At 43.2% G+C, this 13,853-nt stretch overlaps 1 protein-coding gene across 1 annotated transcript in view; it reads right to left on the bottom strand.

Moving 5' to 3' along the window:
* FAM114A1 (family with sequence similarity 114 member A1) overlaps positions 1-13,853 on the bottom strand; it is a 51,431-nt gene that overhangs the window by 19,328 nt on the left and 18,250 nt on the right. Inside the window, exons 3-6 of the mRNA XM_006759284.2 lie at positions 10,233-10,343; positions 10,012-10,118; positions 7,686-7,820; positions 5,417-5,569 (exon numbers count right to left, since the gene is read on the bottom strand). Of these exons, the coding sequence (XP_006759347.1) occupies positions 5,417-5,569; positions 7,686-7,820; positions 10,012-10,118; positions 10,233-10,343 (506 nt within the window). The remainder of the gene's footprint in view (positions 1-5,416; positions 5,570-7,685; positions 7,821-10,011; positions 10,119-10,232; positions 10,344-13,853) is intronic.

The raw sequence follows: 13,853 nt of genomic DNA, 5'->3' as shown, positions 1-13,853 counted from the left end.
GGTGAGTCCTGGCGTGGGAGGTAATTCGGGGTTGAATGAATTGCCTATTAACTGTGCAACTTTGCGCCCATTACTTAAGCTCCCTCGGCCTCAGTTTTTTCAAATTTTAAAGTGAGACCCACACTTCTACTGTGATTGATGTGCGGTAAATGAGGTGACGAACATGAAGGGCATTGCAGGTGTTGAATGAATGGTGTCAGAGGCTCCTGGGTGACAGCACTTACAAACACACTTTGGTGTCAACACTAGATTCAAATATCAGCTCCTTACTTAGTAATTATGTGACCTTGGGCAATTTAAGTTTTCTATGCCTCAGCTCTAAATGGTTGGTATCTTTCAAATGGGGACTAAAAGCATCTACCTTATAAGATTGACTTGAAAGTTAAAAGTATTTACAGTGATGATCAAGACATTTTATATACACAGACATATACACATATATACACATGTAAATAAATAAATATTATATATATATACAGATATATATACATACACATACACACACACACACACACACACACACACACACACTTGGGTTATTGTACTGGAGTTGCAAAAATGCACAAAACACAATTTTCTTCTCAGAGATCTTGCAGTCTAGGAGAGGGAGCCCACGATAACCTATAACACCATGACAGTGCCAGTGGAGTGTCAGTGGGGGCACCAGGGAGGGAGCTGCCCATCCCTCGAGGGAGACGAGTGGGTGTGTGAGGTCTGGTGTCCTCCCTGAACTGCTGTCCTCCCTGCCCATTGTCTTCAGCTCCCCTCTTTGAAAGGATCCTTTGTAAACACTTAAAAATTATTTGCACAGATGGCCAGGCATCCTCTGTGAGTCTGAACATTGATTTCCATTCCCCAGCTGGCCAAAGGGCATGGTTCTCGCCCTCTGAAGTACGACCGCACAGTATAAGGCTTTTAATTTTTCATTCTGCGGGGCCAACTCTTGCTCTGGAGGGAGAGCCAGCAGAGGAACCACCATGCCCTTTAGAATATGTTTAAATATTCATGATGGCAGTAGATTCACACATCAGGGTAAGTGAGGGTGTTAGAGAGGGCACCCGGATGCCAGAGCACCAATTTCCTAAACGTTGCTAATGCAGCCAGCGCGGAAGCTTTGGGCAGAAGCCCCGCGGGAAGTCATCAGCACAAAACCCATTAGCCCAGTGCAGCAGGTGAAAGCAAATGCAGGCTGCAGGCGGCTGCCACCCCTCCTTTTCACCCCGACCGCCTCAGACTCTTTCCTGCAGCGCACACACTCATGTTTAGGTCTCAGGGTCCTGGATGTGCCCATGTCAAATTCCAATGCCTCAGATATATTTTCTAAATAGCAGTTGCCTACGAGCAAAAATAAAGGTAACTGAGTAAGTGTGTGAGAGTACAACCCTTAGTGAAAATGCACGCACACATATGAAACATTTGGTTTTCCCGTGGCCTCTGGAGGGGAGCCATCCTCCTGCAGTGATCGCAGTGGGGTTTGCTGCGTGGGGCACCCCTGGGAAGGGTTCTTTTAAGCAAAGGACTCATTTGTCTGCATCTGTCTACTACCGCATCTCTTTTGCTTCCTTCTAATTCACTCCCTTATGCAAGGCAATGGGTATTGAATCTTTATTTCAACCCAATAACAAATAATTAATTATGCATGCCTCAATAAATATTTGCGGAATGCTGACTGCGTGCCTGGCACTATTCTTAAATGCTGTCGGAACACAAGGGCAGACAGTCTGCCTTACAAATCTTTTCCCCAAAAGGGGGCGTGGGGTACCATTTTGAAGATTCTTATTTACTATTTTATTTGAATATTGAGTATAATGGCAATACAGTTATTAGTTTTTCCTGAAGATTTATAGATTATACCACATTGCCATGCCCACTGCCACCCTAGAACCAATCTGGTAGATAGTCTTTATATTTCCTTATGCCTTGTCTCAGTTTAGCCAATGGAATGTTAGCAGAGGAGACAGAAATCAGTTCTGGGTCAAAGCTTTTAAAAAATGGGAGTGTCCCCTCTACACTCTCTTTCCTTATGCTGGTGGGATTGAGAAGACACTAGATGATGGTAAAAGCCAATACTTTAGGATTGGACACACTTTGTGGGAGTCCGGAGGGCAAAAGGATAGGCTGCCCAGAGCCCGTACTCCCCCTGCTGGACCGCCCTCCTCGAGGGGGCTCTCCAGGTTCCCTTCCATGGCCTGTAGGGACCTCTTCCCCAGGCGGTGCTCCTTACAGTGGGACCGGCTACTGGAGAGTGCACTTCTGGGCCCACGGGATGACAAGGAGGTGGCTGTTCGCAGGGTGTGGTGGAACTGGAACTAAGTCATCATTACATGTGCATGTGAGGCTCTCTGAGGTGGGAGACAACTGGAGATAAAGGGAGGAGAGCAGACAGGAGGGTGGTGTGGAAACTGGAGGAGTCTGAGAAGTCTAAATGGGAATCTGGCCTTCCAGGTCATTAGAAAGTATATTTGTCAAGGGTAGGATGGCAGAATATATTTTCTTCAGCAGTCTGTTTCCAAAAGTGCTTTTGCTCTTAAATATTTGGTATGCGTAGGGTTGCCAGATAAAATATGGGCGAGTTAGTTAAATTTGAATTCTGGATAAACAATGAATATTTTTGTAGTACAAATGTTATGTCCCAAATATTGCACCGGACATATTTATGCTTAAAAAAAAGTATTCATTGCTTGTCTAAAGTTAAAATGTAACTAGTCATCCTGTATTTTTATTTGTTCAAGTTGACAGTCCCAGCGTAGGTCTCCATCTGTGTTCTTGCCAGAGGCCTGTGAGCATTAGGATGGGTCTAGTGGAGGCACAAGATGGGCAGAGCCTGGCTCCTGGATCCCTTACATGCAGGAAAGCTGCCCGTTGATCAGGCACCCCTACCTGGGACTGTTACAGGAGGGAGGATAATGCCTAATGGGTTCGACCCATAACATTTTAGGACTGTTTATTACAGCACCCAGTAGGTAACATCACTAAGCCAAGAAAAAAAAAGGTCTACATTTCTTACTATGAAAACTACAAAAATCTCCAGGTTGGGGAAGGAAAGCTGAGTTTGAGGGAGCCGTTTGCAAACAGAGAGCAATGCCTCCCTCCAGGGACCTCACCCTCCTCCTAGCAACGACACTCCTTCGGGGTGCTTTTCTAGGGACCTGGGACCTGCGGCTGTTTCACGGCTGAGACCTGCGATGGAACCAGCCAGAGTGAACTCTCTCCAGCTACCACCATGACAGCTCCAAGGGGTCATGCTCCCCGGTAATGTTTTTAGTATTAACAACAAATACGTAACATAAGAATTCATATAAAAAGAAAATGTCATCAACATTATATATAGCTATACACATATATGTATACAATAAAACAGCAGCTGACATTTACTGAGTGCTTATTATGTATAAGGCATGCTGTGGCTAACTTCACATGGATTAGCTCAATTATTTTAATAACCCTATGAAGTAGGTTTTCATTCCCATTCCCATTTCAGAGATAAGGAGACTGAGATAAGACAGGTCCCAACCATACAGCTACTGAGTCATATCTGATCACGTAATATCTGACCCCAAACAGCTTTGTAGGGGAAACTTTGTGCTTCATTCTTTAACGCACCCCTTCCCAGATCATCGGATTCTGCTCTATGGGAGTCATTTTATAACTCTCTAAATTGTAGAGAGCTGTTTGAAGCACAAAAATAATTCTTGACTACAGATATGTGAGTGAATTTTGCCCAGAGGAGGGAAAACCTCCTCTGCAAAAACCAGGTTTGTGTCCATTTGCACATTCATTTCAAAACTGTTTCACTCCAGATACTTTTGTGCTTCTTTGGCTTTTCCTTTTGACTGAATTATAATAGTTGTTTGGTTTCTTCATGTAATTAATGAGATAAAGAAATGATTTAATTCATGTTCATTTTATATCTCATGATTTTGCTTTTTTACAAAAATGGTCTGTTAACAGTTTAACCAGAAGACTGTCACTGATGGGTAACTGAAAAGGAAATAAACAAAGGTAGTAACTTGTAACTCAATAATCTTGTGGGTGAGGAGTGGGGATGTGTGTGTTTCCATCTTGTTTGGTCCTTGGTTGCCTGCTATGTGGCAGATGTCATCTTCCCCTGACTAGGTAGGAAGAATGTCTCAATCTCCTCAAAGTCCAAACATGAAATGACAAGGCCTCTTCTCCATTCGGAGGCTCACCTCCAAGTTCAGCTTCCTGTCTGAGCACCTGCCTCTCCCAGTGAATGGCCCACGGCTCCCGTAGCCCATAGCTCCTCATGGGAGGTCCAAAGGGCACTGCCCTATGGTCTCCACTGGAAAAGTACCCGTGAATACGGTCACCCTGACATTCACACAACAGAGCCATACATACAGTTAAATGAGTTAACAGTTTTGACGGGAGATGATTGATTTTGGTTGATCTGCACACAGTACAATATACAGATCTCGTATCATAGAAATATACACTTGAAGCCTATATGATCCTATTAACCAATGTCACCCCAATAAATTTAATAAAAAATAAATAAAATGAAGTGCTTAGAATGGTGACTGTATAGGTGCCAGTATAAGTGTTTGCTAACTAAAGACACACATATACACACCATTTAGATCCTTTAGAAAAGAAATCACTACACCCTGCTGATTTTTGCTCTTCAAGTTTTTGTTAATCCTCACCCTAGCTATTTTTCCATTGACTTTTAGAAACAGTGGAAGGGGGTGGGAGAGGCAGAGAAAACATGGATGTGAGAGAAACACATTGATTGGTCGCCTCTTGCACACACCTCAACCAAGGCCGGGGACCAAACCTGCAACCAAGGTACATGCCCTTGACCAGCACTCTATCCACTGAGCCAAACTGGCTAGGGCGATGCTTTATTTCCTGGGATCACAGCGGGGAATGTGGACATGCAGGGCTGCTGGGTGGCTTCTCAGGAGCATCCCCAAATACAACTGTAACCACCAATAAGATAATCCTGCCCATTGTAGCCCAGGCAATCTAACAAATGGGTGATTAAACATCTAAGCCATAAAACTAAACATATTAAAACTCCACAGCCTGGAACCAGCATCAGCTGCTTTGTTTTCACTGGGTGGGAATGAAGACGGGGCTTCGTAGGGCATCTTTGATCTGGGTACTATGTCAGCAAAGAGAGGTGCAGGGCCCGGAGCCTGACAGCCAAGCTTCTGAGCAGCCTTTGCACCATTAGGTCTGGCTAGTGCTGACTCTCACTGTGCTGGCCTCCTGGGGATGCGGAGGACGGAGCGGGAATAACATGGAGCATGGGGCGGTCCGAGGCTGTACAGCATTTGTGACCTCGGCACTATAATAAGGAGGTGTTTTAGTGGCAGATTTTCCAGTTTCTTTCCTATTTAAGAAAACACATGGATGAATATGTCATTTAAAACAGTCTCTGCAGACATACCTTGCTTTCACTTTCATTGGATAGAATTTCCAGAGCTTCCAGGTGTGACAAACCTTGGTATTCATCAAACAGCATCCCGTAGTGTGCAGTCCTCTCGGCCGTGACCTGCTGCGCCAGTCTCTGCTTCTCCTTCTCTTTGGCCTCCCTTAACATCTGCAGAAATAAGCAATATTCGTATACTCACTGTGTGCCACAATATTCGTATACTCACTGTGTGCCCGGAAGCCCCATTTCCTGCATAAGACATAGGGGGCGATGAGAGCTGACTCTGTATTTGTAAGAGTAGGTTTTAGTCACTTTGGAATTTCTAAAAAAAAGATGATGGTTTTGATGGATCCTACTGAAAATTTTTACACAGTCGTCCACTTTGAATTTTACATGTTCATTATGTACACAACAAATCAAAGCAAAAATTCTATGCCCTGGTATAGAACTGGAAAGAAGTATAACAGAAGCTCAACAGTGGTTTCCACAGAAGTATTTTCTGTGTGTGATTAAATTCTCTACAAAGTCAAATTTTTTTATAATGAGCAAATGTATGTGCACTAGAAAAGTTTAATCTATTGTGACAGGATTAACTGCGCTGGCTGCACTTAGGCAGACTTCAAAGCAGAAACTAACTGACCTGATTTTATCTGAGTCACATCATTTAAAAATTTGTGTATGTGTGGTTATTAAAACACACAAAATGAATAAAATATAAATTCGTAATATATTCCTTACTAGATCCTGAATGTAAATAAGAATGTTTGCTTGGCAGTTCATGAGAAGTATGACTGTGAACTGAGTTCCTCTCCTCATTGATAATTTTTCTCAAGGTATGTTTTCTGTTGATTTAAATAAAAGGACAATGAAAGGAACACAAGTCCACCAGTCACTCCCAGTTTCCTGCACTTGCTTTCTTTGATTTTATACCTCATTTATTCGATTCCTCACCAAATTTACTGGGGCATTAAGTTGATAGGGTTCTTTACTATCTGTGAGGAGCACCATAAAGACACTGGCCACCATAAGGTCACTAAGGGAAGATCACAGGCGAATAGATTTTGTTTTTATTGTGTGTCAATAAAACAATCAGCCACTTCCTCCGTTTGGGTCTGGATGTTATTGGCTGCAAACCCACAGGGCTGCAGACAGACTCTCTAACTAATAAGTACAAGCTCTGAATTTTAACGTTTTCAAAACAACCCCATCAAACCACTGGCAATTTTTAACACAGTAAAACCCAGTGAAGAAGGTGGATAGAAAAAAAAAAAAAACACTCCTTTGAAATATGGTGTTGGAGGAGAGCTCTGCGGATGGGCCCTCAGGAAGATGAACAAGTGTGTCCCAGAGCAAATTGAGCCTGAACCTCCCTGGAGGGAAAAACGTCAACACTGAAGCTGTCCTTTGGGCATTTCATGACAAGGTGGGGGTTTGGAAAAGACAGTCATGCTGGGAAAATAGAAGGCAGCAGGAAAAGAGGAAGGCTGAACAGGAGAAGGACTGGCTTCATGCAAGAAGCCACAGGCCTGAGTCTACAGGAGCTGAGCAGGAGGACAGGACACTGTGGACATGACTCAGTCACCAGGAGTCGGAGCCAATCAAGGTGGCAGGTGACACACACAGCCCTCCCCACTGACCTCACTGGGTTGTTGGTGGTCAAACAAAATAACCAGTTGACATTGAAATCGCTTCCTTTCTCTACACCAACTTCCATCTCTGACTTTGTACTTGGGAGTAGAGAAGAAAGGGCTGAGATGGAAGGTAAAGGGAAAGCATCATCCTGGAATAATTTGAATTCACTCCAAAAAATGAAGAGTGGAATTCAAGTTGCCTTAAGAAGACCTAGCTTTACCCAGGATGCTGGTTCTATTTTCCCTCTAGAAAGGCGATGGGTTTAAAAAGCAAGGAGTGATTCTGGCGTGAGGTCCGATGAATGTTCCCCAGAGAGTTCCCCTGGGAGAGAACCGTGAGGCATGCAGGTCGTGTATGGGTGAACACTTCTGATTTTCAGCCATTGACTGTGGGTTAAGGAAACCCTAGCAGACTTCCCTCAGCTAATGGCAGCATCATCCTTCCAACTGCTCAGGCCAACACCTCAGAGCCATCCTTGCCTCCTCCCTCTATCTCACACCCCACATTCAGCCCTTCAGGAAATCTGGATAGGCCTGCGCACTGCACCCAGGATCAGCACTCATGACCACCTCCATGGCTCCACAGTTCCAGGCCTCTACTACCCCTTGTTTTATTGACTGAAAGAAAAACTTGCAAAAAACCATAATCCCACCTGAGATAACGAAACGGTTCTTTCCATGAGTGTCTTGGTCCGCTTAAAGCCTGGGTCACTTTCTGCGAGGACATTCATGGTTTTCTTGCCGATGAACTCCAGAGCATCAAGCCCACCTGTTAACACGCTTTTACCCTGCAGATGTGGGGAAGGGGATTGCATGAGATTCGATTTTTACATTTTGCTGCTTCGCGGCAGTCAGCAGCTCCCAGAGGACTCTGTCTTCAAATATTGATATCAATATGACGTCATAATTTTTTTCATCAGGAGATTTATTATCCACTTAATCTGATTTGCTTTCCCTTGGAAGAGCATATGTCATTTAATTTGTAGGACATGCAATGTTATTTTAAAAGGACGGTTAGGAAAAAACAAAACATATTTGGGGTTACTTTGACCAGCTCTGAGTGTATGAATAGATATGTATCCAGGACATAAAATTAATAGGTGACCCGATTGCTACTTTGAAAAAATTTTAAGCCAAGTAACTGAGTTATGTGGAGCAATCTACTGAAATGTCAAATGCTCTTGGCAGTTTAGGGAATTCTTTAATCGAGGGCCCTGGAGTGTAGAAGCCTTAGGCTGTTTCAGATGGCTCCTCCACACTTTTAGAGACGAGTAATAACTGCCTCCGATTAGTATATTCATGAACTAAGACAGGCTGATTTCCATATACTACTGGCTTTAGACACTGTTCTGTTATACAGTTATCCTCTTGTGAATCCCTTTGTCAGTCACTGTTTTCCTTAAAAAAAGATGAAAACAATATCTTTCTCACATAAACTGTTCATATAAACAGAACTGCTTAAAGTCTTTGCAACTTCTGCACATACCCTCCGACTGCACAACTGCAATTACAATATGCATATACCTGTGTTTTTCCCACCTTACCTAAAGTTATATACATTTTATTTTATTATTACATTACTAGTGGCCCAGTGCACAAAATTCATGTGGGGGGGCGGGGTGTCCCTCAGCCCAGCCTGCACCCTCTCCAATCTGGGACCCCTTGGGGGACATCCCTCTCACAAGCTGGGACCGATGGCTCCTAACCACTCACCTGCCTGCCTGCCTGATTGCCCCTAACCACTCTGCCTGCTGGTCTTCTCCCCTCCTGGCCTGATAGCCCCTAACCTCCTCTGCTTCAGTCCTGCCACCATGACTTTGTTCAGAAAGACGTCCAGAAGGTCTCGAGGTCTAATTTATTAGTATAGATTTCCTGCATGCATTTCCAAATCTTCATAATTATCACTTCAATAACAATATTCTATTTCACTGAGTTAATATGCTTTATCCATCATTTCTATCCTGGACATTTAGACTTGTTTCCAGGTTTGGGTGCAAATCAATAATCACACTATAAACCAAATCTTAAAATACACATACTTCAGGAGGGCTGGGATATTGGCCATTCGTACTTCTGTATATTTGATGTATTTCCTTCTAACATTCTATGGGGGGTTACTAAGGTAGAGAATAAAACGAGAGGAGGAAGGTCGTAGAGACTTTGAATAAGGGCAGCCCTGGTGGGGGTGTCCGGAACTTGGGAAAAGAGAACATGGTGACCTCCCAACCTGTGGTTTCAGTTACCCACGTTCAATGGCAGCTCAAAAATATTAAATGGAAAATTCCAGTGACAAATAATTCATACGTTTTAAGTTGCATGGCGTTCTGAACAGTGTGACCTCAGTTGGGGTACCTCCCGCCTTTTTCATTAGTCATCTGTTTTGTTGCCAATAACAAGTTTCTTTAAGGGGTAGGCGGCCCCCTCCCCTCAGCCAGGGGTGTGAGTGGGGGGACAGACTTTGAGTTATTGGAGGAAGGGAGAGTGGAAATTGGGAGGTGGGAATGGGGGAAGAATGTGGGTCTTAGTTGTCTGGAAGCGCTTTAGGAACATCTTGGGGATGTTGTTCCTGACTCTTTACCAGAATTTGTTTTTATTTAAGTGACTTTATGATATTTCAAATGGAAGGTTGAGAGGCACAGAGCGTTGAGGGAAAACAGCTGTCCCAGCTCTGAGATGAGCCCTCTCTCCCCGCAGCCAGACGCTGTCCTTGCAGCAGCTGGAGCCATCGCATCAGACTGAGAAATGTGCCTTTTAAACAGCTCCTCTCTTTTAAACAGAAAATGCATTTCGTTTTGCCCTTATTATTTTGGTTCCAAGGTTTACGCCTACTCTGTAGGGGAAAACATAACAAAACCGGCATCCAAAGTTGTGAGCAAGGCCTTTTTTGCTCTGATGTATTTAGGTCACTGGTAAATAGGGATATCAAAGGAAGGCGCCGGGAGACTCCAGGGAAAACAGAGGAAGCAGCGAAGGACTCACTGTGTTTTGAACCACATTGGTGATGGCTGACAGCATGCCCCGGGACCCTGACGACGGAGAAGTGGGTGGGCCTTCCTCGGGGCTCTGATCTGGGGCCGCCTCTGCGGCTAAAGAGAGAAAAGATTGTTTCACAGTTCATTTCACTGATCTGAAATCTTATTTGTGCACCAAGTGTAATACAGCCCATGTCCAAGAAGCCCCCAGATTAATACCTCACTCACCTGGAGGGACGCCATTTTCGGTGTCAGGTTGGGCCCCTTCAGAAGAGCCAGAATTTACACTATGAATCCGTAGGGCCCCTGCTTTTTCCTTGACCGCCGTCAATCCGTGACCTACCGGGAAATGAAGGTATGGTTCATGGCTACAAGAGAAATCCTCCAATTCTAGAGCTCATCTCCCAGAGTGGTTGTAAGCAGGGTGGTGGATAACATAGGCTTTGCAATCACTCAGATGTAGGTGCCAGTTCCAGCTCAGCTTCACTGCCTGGGGGTGACCTTGAGAAGTTTCCTAATCTCTCAGTGACTCAGTTTCTTCATTGGGTTATTGAGAGGAGCAGATAAGAGAGACAGATGTGAAGCGCTCCCAGATGCTTTATTATTCCACGTGGCTTCACACACTGTCTAACCAGCAACCTGGCATCCCACACCAAAGATATGACCTGTGAACAGTATTTGATTCATTATTTGATTCCTCGCAGGCCCAGCCCATGACAGGTGCTCCACTGCTATTTGGTGAATGGAAATCAGTTGAGCTTTAACATGCTCTTTCCACGTGTTGGTCATTCCTTTAGAATGGAGAGAGCAGGGTTGGAGCCCATGTGTCAAAATCAAAAGGCAAGTCAGTGGGAAAACCAGGAAGGGCACTCACCGCTCTGACAGTCGCCTTGACAGTAAGTCTAAACACGAGCTATAAGAACAGTCAGCCAGGATAAAGGGCACTGGCTTCACTCCATCAGAGCAGGGACAGAACCTCTCTCTCCTGGACCCAGCACAGTGGGTATTCAGTAACTATTTGGTAAATACAGAGCTGACCTTCTCATGCCCCACCCCACCCCCAACACTCTCTCTCTCTCTCTCTTTCTCTCTCTCTCTCTCTCTCTCCCCCCCTTGGCTTGATAAATATAGGGTGTCCCCCCAAAAATGTATACAGACTTTAACAGCTGATAGCTGTAGATTCTATTACATGTTGAAAGTGAAATATATTTTAATAAACCCTGCCTTTATAACATGTGTACATTTTTTTGGACACCCTGTATTCCTTTCTACATTTTAGTCTGCAGCTTTATCTGCTTCTCATTAGAGGCCCTCCTGATGAGCTATAGCTTTTCTCAGAGTCCCAAATCCAACAACAACAAACATCTCCTGACGCTCTTGAGTGGCTGTTTAGTTCTTGAAGGAGAAACAGCATGAGCTGCCATCCTCACAGCACTCACCTCCCCCGAGTACTCTGGGAGAAATGGGTTTCACTGGGGATCAGGGCAACCTCAGGTTGTTAAAACCCAAGGCAGCAGCAGTATTAATATACGGGGGCAGGGGTTGGGGCTGGGGAGGGAAGATCCCAACTTATGCCAGGACTTAGAGCCAAAAAGAACCACCTGGTCTTAGAAGACACTATTACAATGATCCATTATCCACCTACTGACCAAGAGAAGGACAAGGCTGAATCCCAAACCCGAATAGTAGTATTGTATTTGTTGTAACTTCATCAGAGCTATCTGAACATAATTAGGACACTGATACTTACCAAACAGACAGAGGACTAATTATACCCAGTGGGAATCACCTATCATTATACATGATCTAGAAAACCCTGAAATATTATCTACAATGTTTGTAACACTAATTACATGCAGAAATATGTGTCTATATTCATGTGTAGATCATTACATGCAGTTCAAATTCATTATTGAGTTACGTTGAGGGGGGAAAAGATGCACTGTAACTGCCAAAACCAAGCCTTGAATTAATTCTCTCCAGCTTCCAATGAATCCCAAGCATTTCAATGGGAACTTATTGGCATTTCAGTAACACATTTAAGTTACAGAACATAACCATCTAACTTGTTTACATACGGAGTCCATATTCCTTGCCATCTTTTAAAAATACATATTGTTAGAAAGGAAATCGTGCACACGCAGATAGGAATCTATGCTTCTCACCTAGATTTCTGAGAGCTACAATCAAGGAATGAATGAGTTTGAGAAGGCTGGGGCACATCTGTTACAGCTTCTTTGTGTAAGAAAGATGATGCCACCGCATTCCCTGAGACCAGTAGGGGGTTATTAAACCTCACTGTCATTATCTCCTCTTTCACCTTTTCCACCCTTTGCAGGTCAGGACCATGTCTGATTCTCTTCCTAGAGAAGAACAGCTTCTCACCATCTCAGAAAACAAATGATCACAGATATGTGTGCATAGGCTGTCTCTAGAAAAATCGCTTTGTTTCTGGAAGGAAATACCATTTTTATGTGCATTTCAATGGGGGGTGTCTGTTTAACAGATATGACAATAGGCTGCTACTCCAACTACACACACACACACACACACACACACACACACACACACACACAGAGTTTTACTGAGTTGTAATTATGCTGCACATATTTAAGGTTCTTCCAATAATATATTCTGATGAATAGTTCTTTTTTTCTGAATTCTCTTGTTAGTGAAAGTACACCTTTACTACATTCTACTAGAAACATAAAGCGATGGTCTTTCATAACTAGGCTTTACACTGTACACCACACCCCACTTTGAAGAATAACTTCTAAAACTTTACTTAGTGTGACATCTAGTGCTCAAAACAAGGAAGTAAAAATAGGGAATCATGGTTGCCTTTTCACTGGGAGGGATTCATTCTCAGACATTGATCAGTTCTACCAATAACACAGAAAAACAACAACAAATATGAATAATACTATAGGGTATAGTTCCTCAATTAGTTTCTTCACATGTCATCACAAACCCTACATATCCTCAAAGAAATCAAACCCTCAAATTCCATGGTTCTAAAGACGGAATATCCTGCACCCACTGACATTGCAGCACTTCAAGGATAAGAATGTCTATAAACGCTGTGGTGCTGTATAATTTAAAAGTAAATGTTAAACGATTGACTGGCGTTTATCACCTACTAGAGGCCCGATGCACAAAATTCACGCAAGGGCTCAGCCGTCACAGCCCAGGCTTCATCCGAAAAGTCGTTTGGAAGGTCGTTCGGCTGTCTGGTCTAATTAGCATATTACACTTTTATTATTATGGATACTCGAGTGGAAAGAACCTAAATTGATAGTGTTTGCCTAACTATCAGACGGAAATTCATTAACCCCTGGGCCATATTCATAGACTGTAAAGGTGAACAAACTTCAAGCATGAATCCTACTTTCTTTAGTTTCTTTTCTACATATTCGTTTTTAAAAAGAAAAATAAATAAATGAATGAAATAAAAGGGAGGAAATGTTATATTAAAAATTTAAGTAATCAATTAAGATACTTAGGAATAAACTTAACTAAGGAGGTAAAAGATCTGTACTCAGAAAACTACAGGATGTTGAAAAAAGAGATAGAGGAAGACATAAACAGATGGAAGAACATACTGTGTTCATAGATTGGTAGAATCAACATCATTAAAATGTCCATACTACCCAAAGCAATCTACAGATTCAATGCACTCCCCATTAATATACCAATGGCATAATTCACAGATCTAGAGCAAATACTACAGAAATTTATATAGAACCAAAAAAATCCCCAGCAATCTTGACAAAGAAGAACAAAGTTGGAGGAATCACAATACCAGATTTCAAGCTATACTACAAAGTCAACTTAATCAAAACAGCCTGT

Source organism: Myotis davidii, unplaced genomic scaffold (genome assembly GCF_000327345.1).
Source record: "Myotis davidii unplaced genomic scaffold, ASM32734v1 scaffold235, whole genome shotgun sequence".
Taxonomy (NCBI): Eukaryota; Metazoa; Chordata; class Mammalia; order Chiroptera; family Vespertilionidae; genus Myotis; species Myotis davidii.
This window is presented reverse-complemented; position numbering and strand designations above follow the sequence as displayed.